General features: G+C 40.3%; 1 protein-coding gene and 1 non-coding gene across 2 annotated transcripts; both read right to left on the bottom strand.

The window, feature by feature from the left end:
• Positions 1 to 1781: 1781 nt before the first annotated feature.
• On the bottom strand, positions 1782 to 1863 carry trnas-gcu (transfer RNA serine (anticodon GCU)). Its single transcript has one exon. It is a non-coding gene; the product is annotated as a tRNA-Ser (tRNA).
• Positions 1864 to 3393: 1530 nt separating this feature from the next.
• marcksl1a (MARCKS-like 1a) lies at positions 3394 to 6280 on the bottom strand. The gene is made up of 2 exons (XM_007574760.2): positions 5931 to 6280; positions 3394 to 4853 (listed from the first exon to the last, which is right to left on the bottom strand). The coding sequence occupies exons 1-2, from the start codon at positions 6012 to 6014 to the stop codon at positions 4317 to 4319; spliced, it is 621 nt and encodes a 206-aa protein (XP_007574822.1). The 5' UTR covers positions 6015 to 6280; the 3' UTR covers positions 3394 to 4316.
• Positions 6281 to 17744: the final 11464 nt, after the last annotated feature.

Raw genomic sequence — 17744 nt, 5'->3', positions numbered from 1 at the left:
GCTTTGTTATCACGGACTCTTTAGAACGGTAGTAGCTCCATACATCACAATGACTCAGAAACTGCTGATTCCACTGTTTACTTTTAAAACTTATTTAGCTTGTAGTAGGCGCTTGCTAAAACTGTGCTAATTTCATTACATCGAATTTGATTACATTTCAGGACACAGCAGGGCTCCAGAGCGTTGTCAACACGAAAGTCTCCAACAACACAGAAAAAAAGTCTCAAGTTGAGTGTTTTGATAAAACATTGCTAAAAAGTTTATAAGTAAGCAACAGTGATTATTTCTTCCTGACCAGAGCCCTACTTACCCCCATACTACATTAGAGAAGAGTATCTCTTGGCGCCGCCTGCTTTGCTGGAATATTAAAAAAAAATAAAAAAATCAGGATTGGGGTTATGCTTTTACAGGGGGGTGAAACATAACCTCCATCTGCTTGGAGCCCTCCACACCAACAAGGGCCACACAAGAGCGACTTAAATGTCACAGTTCAGAGTTACATATGTGTGGTTTTGGTACAAGTGATACCACAGAAGAAAAACTGGTTGTTAGGCCAAGTAAGCATTACTAATTAGTGACAAAGAGTGAGTTTTGAAACAGAACTGAGATTATTCTTGATCCAACAAATCATATTGACAAGTATTCTTAAAACTATTTATCTACTGATGAAACATAAACTATGCTGAGTATTTTAGATAAAATATAACATTTTCCTGAGGGACGTTTCTGTCTATCTAAAATGTCAAACAAACCGAATTGTGCAATAAGGTGCTAGCATCACACCAAAAACAAACATTGTTATGCTAACACTGAACAAGCATTCATTTCAAGTGCTGTAGATAAATAAATAAAGACCAAAGTTATATGTCCCCCTGGAATATTTAGGTTTTAAGTGTAATGTTTAATTCAACCAGGATGTTTTATTTTTTATAATGTCCTAACTGTGCTGGCATTACAGTGTGGTGTAACTTTGTTACAGCAAGAACTGTTGATTTTGTTATGCTGGGTAAAGTTTTGAAGCTAAAAAGTGCTGGATAGAAATGAGATTTTACTTTGTCATAATCACAAAGAGACCAAGCATCCAATCAAATAAAGTGGGCAAATATCATCAAGTTGAGTTGTGGAATGCTGAGAGACTCTTACAATTCAGACTGATAAATGGTAGTCTGTATCTTTTTCCCCCGTGTTATGTAGCAAATAGCTTCCATGGGTTTAGACTGAATGATTTGCGTTTCTGAACTTTACTCTGCATTTCTTTGAGAGAAAAGGTAAGCAGTACAGCGCCTCCTAGAGTGAGTAATAATGCAGGACAGTTGCCAGTCAAGGAATAGTCCCTTTTTAATTTATCTTAGCCATAAGAAACATTAAAAATCTTATGGCTAAGATTTTTAATTTATGGTTTAATTTAACCATAAATTAAAAATGGTCAAAAATTGTCACTTTTAACCATGATAATAAAATCATATGGAGGGTCATTTTCCTCATATTTTTTACCCCAAAAAAGAAAAAGCTTTTGTATCATAAAATGAAGATTGAATTCTCTTTTTAAACTTTTTTGATGAAAAGGTTTAATTACTAAAACAAGCACACAAAGATTGCAAAGCTGCCACCATTTTGAATTTTTGGAACTAATTTTGTCTATGCCATCTAATATTGGTGTGACCGAGGAAGCTAACTCTGAACCAAGGTATTTTCCAGAGTAGTAAATTGTTTACCACGATCACGTGTTAGGAGTTTGATGAGAAACGCATAACGTTATTCAAATAATCTAGAAAACGTTTCGACGAGGATGGGATTCGAACCCACGCGTGCAGAGCACAATGGATTAGCAGTCCATCGCCTTAACCACTCGGCCACCTCGTCTGATGAAAACGCATCTGTAACGTATCCGAATTTTTTTCAGACCACGAAAGTGTTATATTAATAGTACTTAGTTGTGCATTTAATGGCTTGATTAAACACGTGAGGTGTTTTGCACCGCTCTGTGCCATTCGGGGGAAATTGCAAAATAAAGTGGACGTTACCTTGCAGCTCTTAGTTTTCTCCACCAGGTGGAGCCAAAGACTGATTCTTTTGCGCGCATCAGCGACGTTTGCACGACTTGTTAATTTATTTCAGTTAGTCAGTTTAAAAAGCAAAACTAATCAACTCAGTCCAGCTCTATTCTCAAAGATATTTACATTAGAACTGACTAGCTTCATCTACAGGAATTAGTGCGTGTTGCTTCAAGCCTTTCTTTCTTTCTTTCTTCCTATTTTTTTTTTATATAAAAATGCTCATACATAATGAAAACCCAAAATTCTGTTTTTTACGCTCTCCTTTAACATGAATTACTGTATTAATGCATCTTGGGAAAGAGTTGGTCCACCTCTGACTGATGCATTAAGGAAACCCGTTTCTTTGCAGCCGTCATCTGCATTGCTGGATCTTGTGTCTCATCTTCCTCTTGACAATGTTCCATAGATTCTCTGTGGTTTCAAGGCCAGGAGACTTTTCTGGCCCCTCACTAATGCCGTGGTCATTAAACCAAGTGTTGATATTTTGACAGTCTATGCAGCCTCCAAGACACACGGTTACGTCAGAGAGACAAGGATGTGGTGCTGTAAGGTCCTCATAAACCACAAAGGAAAACAAGCAGATGGCGTGGTTCCTCAAACTAATATGACTCTGGAAACTTCACAACCTCAAGCAACTTGGACTGTGTACATCTCCACTTTATCTCCATCCTCTGAAAGTCTGTTTTGCAAAAATAATGGAAAAACTACATTCATCTGGAAACTGGGACAGTGGGCCACAGAGCAACACTGCCCTCCCAATTTTCTCCTTGGCTCCAGTAAAACATTTGTTATTCTCTCTGGTTCAGAAATGGCTTCGCACAAGTAATCTGAGAGTACAGGTCTGTGTGATAGCGCTCTTGGAGACTTCTGGTCCACGCATTTTGAACCCATCGCTCAAACTTATGAATGGGCTTTACCTCACAATCCTCTTAAAGATTGAGAGGTAGTCCTGGAGAGGCTGCTATTATCGCTTTAGATTATTTTATACCACTTTTCTCTTCCACACAACTTTCCATCAATATGCTTTTAGACCACGCTCTGAACAACCGTCTTCTTCAACAATGTCTTTTTGTGGCTTACCCTCTTCTTTCAGGGTGTTAGAAAAGCGTCAAGTCAGCAGTCTTGCCTACACTTGAAATGTATCATCTTATGAGTATAAATTTTGTTGAATTAGCACTTTTTTGTGCTTCTATTCACTCATGAGATTCATCTTTAGACTGTATTGTGCAACATACTCCAGAATATCTCTTTATATCCTGCAAAGCTTTTTTGCAACCTTTTCCAACCAGTGTATGTGTGTGTTTAGAGGGTTAAAACACAAGGCAGAACTCAGAGAGAGGGGATTGAACATTTATTTTTTTTTTACCCTTATTAAAAGTTACAATAAAACCATTAACATCTTCAAACAATAGCAAAATAAAGAGAACCAAGAATGTTGGCCAAAACATATTTACAGAGACAGTTTGCAGATAAAAAGCTCACATTTGTACACAACCCTAACACCCCCCCACCCCCCTGCATTATAAACTCTGAAATGTGAACACTGCAATGCTCGAGAAGCTTGAACGTGGTTTTAGCCAAATAATTTAAAAAAAAAAAAAAAAAAAAAAAAATGCACGAACAAAGACATAGCTCGTTTCCAATCTCCCCTCCTGGATTATCACTTTTCTATACATGACAAAATACTTGGAATTCAGAGGGAGGGGGTAAAGCATAGGAATGTAAAATCTAAAAATTAATAAGATCATTTGAAAGATTTATGTGTCCATATAACAGTCTTTCAGAGTGAGAGAGATGGTCTGCTCCAGCTCTGCAAACAGTGGAAAATTTTGTTGTTGTTTTTTTAGATCCCAAAAGAAAGAAAGAAAGAAATTGATGTTATAGGGTAGCCACGCTGTTAAAAAAAAAAAAAGATGTTCTTTTGTTTTGTTTTTTTTCCATGAATTGGGAAAAATAAGTCAGTATTCCTGATTCGCTCTGCGTCCAAGCCGTTACCGTTGCCACACGCCAGTCCCTGTGTGTACCATGAGGGGGAGGGTGGAGAGACGCAAGCCGACGCGTTCATCATGAGAGGGCCCGGTGAGATTCCGTCTGTCGAAGAACTAATAAAAGGCAGTGAACTGGTGGTTGAATCAGCAAACGTGATATATCCTTTGTCGTCTTCTTTTGTAGTTTTGTTTATAACTTTGAGAACGTGGCACAAGTCTCTCATATATATATTTATATACTTTAAATCTTGGAAAATCAGTTCTGGTGCAGTCACTCTGCTTTGGCCTCGCCCTCAGAGGCTGCAGGTGTTGTGCCCTCGGCAGGGGCAGCTGCCTCCTCGGCAGGGGCAGCCTCTGTTGGTGGGGCCTCTTCTGCAGCCTTGGTTGCCTCGCCCTCAGCTGCAGGGGCAGCGGCGGCGGCGGCCTCGCCCTCTTTGGCCTCTTCAGCCGGCGTCTCCTCTTTGGTCTCCTTGGCCGTGTGGCCGTTCTCCTCTGGCTTGTCCTCGGTTGTGGGAGAGGTGGCCTCCTCCTTGCCCTCCTCGCTGCCCTTCTTGTTCTTCTTCAGCGAGATGCCCTTGAACTTGAAGGAATTCTTCAGAGAGAACTTCTTCTTCTTCTTGGCATCCTTGCTGGCCTCACCCTCCGCCTTGGAGGCCTCGCCCTCGGTGGCTGGAGCGGCCTCGATGGCGTCCCCTGCGCCGGCCTCACCCTCCTTGGCTGGCTCGGCAGTTCCATTTCCATCGGCAGTGGCCACTTCACCATCGGGTTTGGCAGAAACATCGCCGTTGGTCTTCACGTGGCCGTTCTCCTGCAGAGGGACAAAAACCAAATTGCATGAGTCATGAAATTGTTGAGCTCGAAACAGATGAATGGCTGAGAATATGTCTTGACCAGCACATAAAAATATGCAGCGCTAAGCGTTACGCTGCAAATAGAGAGAGACGGCCTGTCACGTCGGTGATGGAGGGCTTTGCTGCTGCATGCAAGACTCTGAACGGACACAGGGGGGCAGCAGTGCGTCATAAAAACGTCACCACGGAGCGTAAGTTTGGGAACAAAGAAATTCCCACCAAGCTGGTTGCTGCTCTCATCCAAGAGCTGAATCGACACCGTGAGCTCCTAGCGCAGATAGTTGCAGCAGATAAAACCTTTTATTAAGCAATATATTTAAATATATAAAACGAGAGAGTGTGCCACAGCATACCACAACCGGGAAATTATTTTAAAATGTATAATCTAATCTGTTGCTGAATCTTGTCATTTTAATCGTAACTGAACAGTTGCTTTCAATAAAGTTTTCAAATGAAGCTATACAAACTACGGGTTTGAGACGTACTTGAAAGTATGCGGCTTTGGGGGTACGGGGGTTTGATCTGGCGCCTCTTCGCGCTTTGTTTGCAAGTCCGCAAAATGCGCCTCCAGCAGAGCGCATTTGCATCCTTTGCACCGCTGCGCCTCGCATCCTTTGTTCGACGCTAAAAGCCGCAGTCTGACCCAAAACCACCGACTCATGAGAGAGAACACGCAGCAATCGCCAATTTCGACAAGAATCGATGACATTTAAAGTCAGTTTGCTGGTGTAAAGCCCCCCTCCCCACACACACACACACACAGACCCGCAGACGGAATTAACAAAGACTTGAGCAGGGTGCGCACTCAAGCGGGGACGCGCGGGACTTACTCGACAGTTTATCTGTTGCGACTAATTTCAATTTCGGTATCATTTGTTTCCCCAAACAGAAATCTGAGTGGAGGTTGAGTTTGAGGGGGACACGGGGCGCAGGAGTGGCTCTGAGCCCCACGGTGGCACCCATGCTGCCAGTGGGCGTTGGGTTGCCATGTGGCTCCCCGCTGACGCGCCTCCATCTGGGCCTCCTTCACTCACCTGGCCGTTGGCTTTGGCAGCAGCGGGGTCGGCGGCGGCCTTCCCCTCCACCTCCACTCCACCCTTGGACAACTGGGCTCCCATTGTCTTTTTCCTTCGCAACGAAACTGAAAAGAAAAACTCGAAAAAGAAAAAAACCCGAGGAGGCTTTTAGAGATAAAAGAAAATCCAACTCCGGGATGGGTAAAAAAAAAAGGTCAGGCCCCGGGGTGGTGTAAAAAAATCCTATCGGATCTCCTTTTTTTCCCCCCCTCAGAAGATGCAGAAACGAGAAGACCCCCCTCTCTGTGTGCTTGAGTGCGAAGCCCACGGCGGCTGAGCTCAAATTAAAGGATGGCAGGCAGGCAGCCTGTGTGTACTTCAACCGCGCCTCAAAAATCGACCGGAGTCTCCTCCTCCGGGCGTGGCAGCCGAGCGCTGTCCAATCTGCAGTGAGAGGTCGGGTCTGATAACAGCTGCTCCACCAGAGGACCTGCAAGACTTTGTTTTGGACTGATGCAGACGTTCGCAAACTTATAAATGTTTGGTGCCAAAGACGTTTAAAAAAATAAAATAAAATAAAATAAAAAATCAGTAGACCCATTGAGAAACTGAGAGTAAATAACACCAATCTAAATTCTACAATTTTACTAGGGATCCTTGCTTTTCCTTCCTACTTTAAATAAAATACACTTATTCCTGCTTAGTATCTATTTCTAGCACTTCCATTGGAAAAGTTATCTACACATATAGACTACCATTTAAAGAAAAAAGAATTCTAATCAAAAGTTGATTGATTTCACACTGTTGTATTTTCATTCAGTTAATTTAGATGATTATGTTTTACATCTAATGAAACTCACAATCAATTTCTATGAAAATATTAATATTATGTAAGACCAATATTTAACATTGATGGTTTTTATGCAGTGCAGAGAGACTTTTCAGTTGGCAGACAAACCGTGTAAAATAAATGTTTTTAATAGTCATATCCATATTTTTATTTGTATTTTTTTTATTTTCTGAGAAATAATGTAAAAATTTTGTTTTATGAGCTTAAAGCCATACTAATGCAAATACACAAAGTGATTTAGGTATATTACTGTGTAATCAATAATGTATTATAATGCCTTTTTAATTTCATTCCAAACATAGATTAACCTTTTACTAATAGCTAATACTACATCAATTTCCGTTACACTGTAGCAAAAGAATACTCATATATTCCACGAGAAAGAAGCATTTTAACGGCCTTCACCAGATTTTAAGTGACAGGATCGGCTTTCCGACAGTAAACCTGTTACATAACATCAAGCACTTGGTGGAGATGGCAGTGAAGCTCCTTTTGTCACTGACACAGACGGGGAGACAGACTGTCAGACAGTCACAACGTCTTCTCAGCCAGGCAAATACCAGAACAGTAGATTGTGTTTGCCTGTTTTTTGGGGTGCCCACATTTCGATGTAGTCTCCCTTGTCACAACGCGCTTCAAGCTTAAAGAGCTTGTCATTCTCCACTTTGCTCTTTATCCAACAAGAACCAAATTTTTCCCACAAATAAAGACCTACGGGAATGTTTCATATTCTTGCGAGACCTACTCATTTCCCCTTTCTTCCGAGTCATATTTTTTGCACATCCATCTCTCTCCATCTCTTGTGCCTTCGTCCCTGACAGCATACACATCTCCCCACCACATGCTCACATCAGCATGTCACAGCCATGGTATGTGAGGCATGCAAAGCCACCCAGAGAACAGTCTCCAGCCCATTCGGTGGTTGAATGTACCCCGAGGGCTTTAAATGTGACGCCCCCACTACTGTCACTACATGCATTCCCCCTGAACTGAGTCAGTAAAAAGAATCACACCAAACATTTTGGAAGCCCCACTTTCACCGTCTCAAGCTTCGTTTGATATTCTTTGAGGGTCTCAGATGAGGACTTCTGGGTTGACTCTGGGGATGTCTGTATGCTTAGGTGCTCTAGTTTCAAAGGATTCAACCCAGACTGATCAGAGTTAAGTTCACAAGTCTGTGCTGTTCAGACACCTGTGGGGATGCTTCTATATCAATCAATCAATCAATCAATCAATCAATCAATCAATCAAGCACATTTCAGCCGCAAGGCAGGTTAAAGTCATGAAAACATCATAAACACATCATACTGTCAAAAATTGTGAAAACCCACAACAGACATTGTTGCATTTTCTAAAGTGCCATTGCTAAAATCATCAAAGCACATCAAATATGTTGGTCCATTTATTATGGTTCAAAAGCAACTCCAAGCGTGTGGGTTTAAAGAACCTCAGTGTTTCAGAGGTGTTGAGGTTTTCTGGAAGTTTAAACCAGATTTGAGGTGCATAGAAGTTGAATTCTCCTTCTCCAGAGAACCATGTTTGGTTCTGGAAGAGCAGACCAGAACCAGAAGACCTTAGAGGTTTGGAAGATTGATTCACACACACAAGGATCTTTAACCCTTGTGTGTGTGAGGACTGAGGCAAACGTAGAGGACTGTGGCAATTGATACAAGTTTTACGTGTGTGGGGTCTCTTGGACCCCATTTCTAAACACAAGGGTTAATGTATTTTGGTACTAAGTCATTTACGTTATTTTTAAACTAACCAAAGTGTTTTAAAGTCTTGTTCTCTGAGCTACAGGGACTCATTGTAAGGATTTTAGAACCATCTAAAATTTGGAACTAACTGTCATCCTGGTTTTGGTGAGAACGTGAGCGGCAGGGTTTGGGGTCAGCTGCAACTGTCTGATTGATTTTTATTTTTTTTAGGCAGACTTATTTCAGTAATAAATTCAGCTGAACATAAATGCACATATAAGTTTATTACAATATCATGATAACAGAACTTTGGATGACTAGCGTAACATGTTTAATTCAGAGCAATTATTACAATCCAATAACATGCCTGAAAGGCTGTCAGGAGATATCAAGGGAAAAACGTGATTATAGGAAAACAAACTAAGAGAAAATATTTTACTGTAAATTCATATCAGTGCACCATACAAGTGTGATGTCCAACTTGTGCAAATGAAAAAGACTTACCTTTTCAATTTGAAGCATTTAACATGCCAACAGTAGCATTCCTTTGACCAAGAATCATCTTACATCATTCACAAAGTGGGTTGTCATGGTCGGCAGGTAAACAGTACACAACAAACCTCAATGACTATTTCAGGCCTGTTTAAATAAAGCCAGTGTTCTTATAAAGAGAGTACAACAACGTTGTACATTTATAGCATTGAAGACATAAAGTATTTCACGAAGGGGATCTCCTGTCTTCAAATGTACTTGGAAAGGAAATATTTCTAAAAAGAGAACAAGTTACGTTCTGTGAAAAGACATGCTTTGCAAAGCTGACACCTTCCCAACTGCATAGCATGGGAGTGGCAGCATCATGCTGTGTGCGTGTTTTTGCTGCACAAGAACAGACTTTATTGTGGTTTTCTGTAACAAACCTCTAAGGTCTTCAAAGAAGAGCAACTTTGTACATAGAATGAATTATACACAGGTGGACTTTATTTCATAAACCATTTCTGATAGATACAAATACATGCAAAAAAGTTCAGTTTTTAAGTTGTAAATAATTAGCAAAACCATACATAATTTTCTCATTACTTCACAACTATGTCCCACTTTACCATTTGAAATCACAAGAAAATTACAGTGAAATGTATTTGTAAATTTAAAGGGTTTGACTAATGTATACTTTTACAAACAAGTCTATCTAATATAGTTTTTTTTGTTATTACGTACTTTTTTGGCAGAAACATCATGGATATTTCAAGTGCAGAATAGCGTAAGAAATAACTCAAATACTTGCTGTGGAACTTCCTGTGTCCTCTTGCTCGTTAATTTCTTTCATACAGAACATGATGCTGCTTCTCCTCTTCACGCTCTTCTTTCCCCTTCTCTCTGAGCAACTCAATGCACCCATTTGTGCACTTGCCCATTTTTCATGCTCTTACACAGGATGAGCCCTCAAACCCTCAGTAAAAAGCCTCCATTGTCCAAGTCTCAAGGAGCCCACTGATGAGCATCCCAAGTAGGAGAGAAGTAGGAGGGTTAAGAGCAAAGAGAAGTGCAATGAGGGAATCAGAAACATGTCTTCGAGGTTTCTTTTGACACAGCAAGGACAAATGTTCAGACAGTCACCTTGAGCAGATTGCGAACGTGCACCAGTGTGATGGTTATTTTAATTTCCCAAGTTTGCACAGTTTGGAAGCAGATCATGCATATAATCACTAAAAAATGTGCAAGATGTTTCCTGTGTGCTTTTAAATGACACTCTCAAAAAGCTGTACATTTGTTTTACAGCTTAGTGGAAGAAAAAAACAAACAAAATCCTGAGGCATGTCAGTATTACACCACAAGTTACACCAATAACACTAGTTGTTTTTTGTTTTTTTTTTAAACAAATTTTTCTTCAAGCTCCTTCTGGTCGACATATGTGCAACACCTCAGTCAACACCTCCACACAATAATTCAGTGCATGAGTGACAACTTTTTTTCATCGCAGATGCAACATGTGTCTCTGTACAGCTAGCTTTGCTAGCATTACGTCCACAGAGCCTACCTTTCTTTAAGCTTTCCTTCGAAGTGACGGTAAAAGTTGGACTAAATCCCCACCGTCTGTGAAAACGAAGCGCTGCTGATTTTACATGTCGCCATATCTTATGGTTTATGCAGCGCTATTATATTACTGACGATCAGAGAGACGTCTTCTCCCGCTCAGAGGAAACCACTGCGCATGTCTGAAGCTCCGCGTGCGAGTAAAGGTGGAGGCGATGGGTGACAACAGACACTAAGTCACGTTATTGCTTGGATTTTACAGCGCCACCTTAAGTCCCTGAACTTCACATTTTAACGGACAAAAAGCGCAACGCGACTTGGATGTAACGAGTAACGCGACAGTTTTGTAGAAATGTAGTGAAGTAGAAAGTATCCATTATGGGCTCTTTGCACCTCATGCAGTGACTGATGATGACGTTGGTGACAAGCTTTACCCAGAATGCACCTGGAGACAATAAGGACGATTCATTTGTAGTTTTGTGTGTCATAAAGTTAAATATAAGAGTGAAAATAAAGCCAGTCATGTATCACAACATTTTATTCAATATTTTACACTCACTATGTCACTAAAATCAGTCAGTCTGGTAAGGTTTTTAGCAATCATGAGTCAACAATGGAGCACCCTACCACATAACCTACTGAGGTATCATACACAGTTTTGAACTGGAGAAGGCTCTTCTTTACAGTTCTTGTCAGATGTTATAAAGAAAATTTGGATCCCTGAAGGTATGTCCTATCTCCCATGTGGGCCCCCTGTAGGTCTAGGCTGGGGGCCTGCTGCAACCCCTATTCTGTTTGTTGCTCATTCCCTGCTGATGTTGTAAATATGTTACGATTGTGGGAGGAACTGTCTGATGTTGATTTCTAAATCAACAAGAGACTGAGTGTTGATTTAGACTATTGGAGTTAATTTAGAAATCAACACTGGACTGGATTGCTTTTTGTTTAACTCTTTGGAACTCATCAGTGGGTGTTAGGGAAACTAACACTCATGTTGTTGAATTAACACTGTATTTTTAACATACAACACTTGCACTGGAAATCTGACACTTCTGAATTTGCTGTGTATCCTCTGAGTGGGACGAGCCTAGAAAACCTTAAATCAAGAGCTTTTCATTTGGGCTTTTGGGCTTAGGACATTATTGCAGACAATGATGTAATACATCCACCCATTTCCCCTTTCATCCTACCGTCACTTATCAACAAAATGCTGTCCAAAGGGAAAAATCTTTTTTTTTTTTTTTTCCAGTTGAGATCCAGTCAAAAGTCTGACGTGGAGAAGCCAGAGTTCACAGCATACTCTGCTGTGAACCAAAAAGCAAAGAGGAGACCCCGAGGTTCCTAAACCAGCCACCTTTCTTTCTACAGCTATTCTTAGACATCTTCTCTGGCCTCGTAAACAGGATACGTGTATAAGCAGGAAATGTAAATAATGCTCTTGCTTTCGATATTAAAGAACCAGATAGCCCTAAAAACCGACCCAGGCACCCAACCCCACTGGAACATCCCTCATATTATACATTTTAAGAGACGTGGCTACAGGTCTTCTCCACATCTACAAACACCCTCTGGAATTCCCTGAAGGTAAAGATGTGAAACATTGTCTTCACAGTTCTTTGTAAAGCTAGAAATCCCCTCCAATACCCTAAACATTCCTAGGAATCCTGACAAGGGTGATTCCTCAATAGTTGTAAATCCTTTCTTTAAAATTTGGACCTATCTCTAGTCCCTATTCCACAGGACTATACTCCATAGTTCTCCATGCTGCATTAAACCATTATCATTTTTTTTTTTACTTGAGCCTAGTCTACAAGCTATATACACTAAAACATTAATTATTGATCAAAAATGGTAAATAAGTTTAAAAACCAATAGCTGTCCATTTCAAGTATTTTAAACAACCTTAAAATAAGCTTCTGTGGTTTTTTCTTTTTCTTGTTGTTTGGGTCAGCAAAACTTGAAAGCAGCTCTATTTGCACTTCAAAATGTAAATTTGATTGTATGTATCTGATCTAGTTAGGCCTAAGCACAACATTTGCATTGCCAAGCACCTAATTACAAGAAGAATCAGGTGCAGACTCCTCTTCACTACCATGAACCGGGGAGTGTGGACTTAAAAGAAAGCCTTTTGTAATGCTAATTAATTCGATCAACTGCCTTATTGACTGCAAAAAGGCCCTCACCAGCAGGCGACCACAAAGCTGCACACAGCAGACATCTTGACTGGGAGGGCAGACGTATCTCTCTGTCGGGATCTGGCAGCAGCTCTCAAAGGTAGACGATGAAGGATGCAAACTCACACGTCTGTGACTTAAGCTGGCCTGCATATTTAGACTCACCCCGTTGATAAAAGTGATCACTCACATCACAGAAGAGCTCAGGGAAATGGAGGGAAAACAACAGCAATCATCCAAAATGCACAGACTCGCTCCTCTTGACGTGTCTCCTCAGGTGGCAGACATGTCGCGACAACTGTCCCCCCCCTCCCACCGACATCAGACATTTCTGTGAGCATGCAGACATGCTACAGAGCCAGTTACCATAGCAACTGCCTCATCTCTCAACTTGTATAAGGGTGATGGGTACGGAGAGACCATGGTTTTATTGGGATACCAGTTACTAGCAGGAAAAAAGAGGGTTTGACTCATCTTGTTTATGTGAAATGAATATACGTATTTTGCAGTTTCATTGGGAATTGTAAAGTTTTTTCTTTTTTTTCTTGCTCATTTTTAGTGAAGTGCCTGACCATATGGCAGAGTAAAGTCCTTTTTGCTTTTTTTTTTTTTTATGCACAAGTCCAAACCTATAAATCATCTAGGCCGAAACATTTTTGCAGCAATAAGGAAATTTCTCAAAGAGCTACTATGAAAATGTTTCATGTAGTAAATGATCAACTGAGGGATTAACGATCTCTCTTGCATTGTTGGAGCTTTGCTGAACTCTTACTGTTTCATAAATTCATAGCTTTTCTTTCTGGGCATTATGCTGCCATGTTCAAGTAATCACTGGACTGGAACCAAAGCTCAAAGAAAAACCATAGAAGACTCCAAGAAAGCTTGCAGAATTGTTTCACATCATGCTGGTTTGGAAGGAAAATATGACGAAATTTGATTCTGGTTTAAAACTTTTGGGAAACCTCTTTGCCTATCTTTTCATCAGGTCTTGTGCAAGCAGCGACATTGTTTCTCTCTGTTGTCATAACATGCAGATCAGGTATGAAGGCAGCAAGAGATTAGAGGCGACACACATATGAGGAAAAGGTGAGCAGGTTAAGGAGGAGAGGGAGGAAGAGTAAAGTCAAAAGAAGCAGCGCAGGATATATGCCATGCATGTGTGTATGTGTGTGTATGTTTCAGACAGAGGTGTATAGTAGTAGGCCAGCTCAGCCCCACTGGCAACAGCACTGCAGCGTTAGTGGGTCAGTGTGCCATCATCTCACTCATCATTACCATAGTCTACTCTCCCTCTCCGTCTCTATCGCTCACACTCATTGCAGCACTATACCGAACATTAATACACACACACATACTTGACAACAGATGTGTCAAATAATATCATCTTATAAATAAAACCAAAGTAGGATTTCAAGAGACTGAAGAAAAAACTATTTATGCCAATGTTTTAAACTGACTGGGCTTGAGTTTATTCCAAACTTAGTGCTTGATTAAGACTAAGAACACTGAGTCACTGAGTCCAGTTTTTAGAGGTGGCCTGCTTTCTTAATTGATCTGAGTTTTTTTTTTTTTTTTTTTTTTTTTCCTTTTTAAATGCAAAGCCCTTCAATCGATTTGTGCAATGCATTTTCCCTTGTTACTGAAGTCTGTAGCTTTGGGAGTTTCTACCTGGTATTGCAGAATTGGATGGATGGGGGAGGAGAAGCTCCGTTACTTTATGCTCCACACAGGTGGAAAAAGCTTTGATCACTCCAGCCTTTTCTATTATGTCCCATTAATGGACTTTAAATTGTCGAAATGAGTTGATAAAACTTTTCAATTTATCGTTTAATTTTGGCAACCAATGTTCATGGCAATTTGTCCATTTGACACTTTGTACCAGCTATCTGTTACCACCAGCAGCAACATTCCTATTTCACCATTCCTTACACCTATTTAGTACTTATACAGAAACCATTGTGTACTGAGGCTCTTAAACCACAATGCACACATTGATTTGTCCTTGCTGCTAACAATTTCCTTAAATTATATGTTCATAAAGGTATTCAAATGTCACGTATAATTGAATTCAATTGGATATTATTAGCTATCTGAAAGCTTTGTTTTGCACTCTATTACCATTTATTTTTTATTCCTGTTCTGACCAGTGGACAAAATATGGTAAATCATGACCTCAGATCAAACTGAATTACTTCCGAATGGTAGATGTTCCTATTAGGAGTCCAATAAATCAATTTATTTTTACAGAAAACCTTAATCAGAAAACAGACAATTGTCAACTGACAAATCAGATATGAAAAGTTCCCCAGGATGCATGTTTGGTGTGAAACATCCTGTAGTAGACGGGACCATACTGTGTCCAAAACAAGAAGTAAACCTAAGAGGGTCCAAATAGAGAAAGAGGAAACTTAACAGCAGTTATTGTAAAACATAAATAATAATAAAAAAATAAAATAAATACTTTGGATAGTCTGTAGTTACATATTGTTTTTTCAATAAAGTTTATTTCTATTACTAATTCAGACAAATAAATAGTGACTACCCTCGTGCAAGCACATGCAAATGAACCTTATGGTTATATTTTGTGGGCCAGTCTGTGAAATCATCACTCTCTCTAAGCCCGCTTCATTTTTTTTATTTATTTATTTATTTTTTTCCTTTCCACTGGCTCCTTGAATCGCTCAGCCTCCTGCACCTCCTCCCTAATCATCATTGTAATGCAGATTTAGAGATCGGATGGGGGATGGGAGCTGGGGGGGTGAGAGGGATGGGGAGTGAGTTGGTTTGTAGAAAGGCTGTGGTTGGTGTTGAGTATGACCCGGCTGGCCTGCTGCATCGCAGCAGGCGGTCCGGCGTAGACAGAGGTGGGGGGAGGGGAGCCTGAGTGAAAGAGAGGGCTTTCAGGGTTATCCTTGAGCTTGTTTACATGACTCAGACATCAGATATCATCATCATGTCAGTCTCATTTTGACAAAAGATGGCAGACCCTGCCCTCCACCCCCAGACCCCCCTCTGGGTCCTCATACAGCAGTAATCTCACCCAGGGTTGGAAGGCAGGAAAAATAAGTTGTTCTATGGTGTTTTGTGCTGTCTAGACATAATGAGCTTAATGTCATTCAGGTCATGTTGCTGTTCTCCCGTTTATAGACTAATACTACATCCAGCAAACTGGGCAAGCATCACTTACAAAAGGCCTCATTCTCTCTAATGAATTATTTGGATCTCAGTAATATGTCCTCAGAAACTCTTGATACGTTGTGCATCATGAATTATTGCTGGATATTTATTTATTAAACGTCCCGGGCGTGTGTCGCCTCAGTCTGAATATATGCTTTTGGGGTGTTAGCTGTTTTTTTTTTTGTTTTTTTTTCCTGTAGCTTAGACTGCATTCTCCTTGCCGTAGCATTTTCATTCAAAGGCAACAAGTCAAACCTGTACTCGCCTGCATGCCTCAAACCCAACAGGCTCACAAGTACACAAACACACCGAAATGCAGGACAGAGAAAAGGCCTGCAACAACAAAAATAAAATATCTAAGATACACTACTGTGTATTAATGTTCTGCGTGTGGGCTTTGCATCTCTTATTCTTAGTTGTTGGATCCTTACTCGGTGTTTGATTTATGCTGGCAACAGACAAGCACAATGCAGTCCAATTAGAACTGTGAATGTGCAGGCAGAGATGTCATAAATGCAAAAATTAACCAATAACGTGCAGCGTCATGTGCAAGTGTAAAGAGATTAGAAATCCCTTCGTCTTGAGGTTTGTTCAACTTGCGCTGCTTTGGCGAGGTTTTATTATTGGTTTGTCATTTTGCTCTACTTTTCCAATTCATCCATCTGCCTCTGCAGATGGGTTGTCATGGAGCATCACTGGAGTTTGACCTATTTATAACCCATTCCCTCCTATCTACTGCCCCCAATTCCCTCTTTGGTCCTTCTCAGGTTTATCACAACACAGTTACATAAAAGAGGCTGAATTATTCACAAGGTGAGGTTATGCGTTTGCATCTGTATTATTTAACTTCCACTCCAGAGTGATATTTTTAGCTCTGGAGTGGCATGAAAGGAATCTAGGTTTATTTAAGTTTCAAACTTTTTGCATCTCTTTCCATACAACCGTCTGGCAAACTAAAATTGTAAGTGATTTTTTTTTTTTTTTTTTACTAACATTGATTTAACCTGTACCATCTGCTTCACTCTCCATCTAGCTTGGATCCAGTTTAGCATCCCTGGCTGCAGTCTGACCGTGATTGGAAGTGATTGATTAGGAATTGATTGGCCGAAACAGGGAGATGGGGAGGGAGGTGTCGTGGAGTTAGAGTGTGTTGACTGGGGGCAGTTATGAGCATAGTCAGGTTTGGCAAAGATGAACATTTACTGCCTGTTTTTATTTCCCCATGCATTCACTCCATGTCAAAGACAAAGACAACAAGCACCAGGAAAAGACATCAAAACCAAAGCAGATATATATTGTTTCATGACAAGGATAGTATGGAAGACATCTGCTCAGACAGGAGCAGAGAGAATAAAAAAAAAAAAAAACACACTTTAATGGGTCCGAAGGGAAACTGACTCTTTGTATTTGTCTTCCTCTTGGGACTAACTAACATCATGGGTGATGTGATGGAACTGGTAATGAATGGAAAGCCATTTAAAAAAAAAAAAAAAAAAAAAAACTATATTCAAAAAATGTTTGGACAGAGTGATTCTTACTTATACTTTAGGTTTTATTTCAGAGGTTATAAAACCCCACAGTGAGCAGGAAAACACAAAATGCAGGTTGTACAAATCTGTTCTCTCAGTTTAGGGATGATTGAACACAGATTCATACAATCTTGACATCGTAACATTTTGTGATTTAACAGTACATCCACCTCATAGCAACACAGTACACATCCCCAATTTTTGTTGTCAGAAACAGAAAGAAAAAAAGGTTTCACAAATTGCATTTGTGAGGTTTGATAAATTTAGATATTTGTTTATTTCTCTAGTGATTTCAATAATTAAGAGGTCAAAAAAATGCTGAGATGTTTCATTCTTGTGCTCTCGCAATTAATTTTTGACACATTTTAAACTGT

Source organism: Poecilia formosa, unplaced genomic scaffold (genome assembly GCF_000485575.1).
Source record: "Poecilia formosa unplaced genomic scaffold, Poecilia_formosa-5.1.2 Scaffold8, whole genome shotgun sequence".
NCBI lineage: Eukaryota > Metazoa > Chordata > Actinopteri > Cyprinodontiformes > Poeciliidae > Poecilia > Poecilia formosa.
Note: the sequence above shows the minus strand (reverse complement) of the source record. Positions and strands in the feature narration are given on the sequence as shown.

Bases quoted from the DNA above. Each gene is read 5' to 3' on its own strand.
- marcksl1a (XM_007574760.2), bottom strand. From the start codon at position 6,014: ATGGGAGCCCAGTTGTCCAAGGGTGGAGTGGAGGTGGAGGGGAAGGCC. The intron at 4,854-5,930 runs GTGAGTGAAGGA...GTCCCTCTGCAG, and splicing joins CTGCCAAAGCCAACGGCCAG to GAGAACGGCCACGTGAAGAC.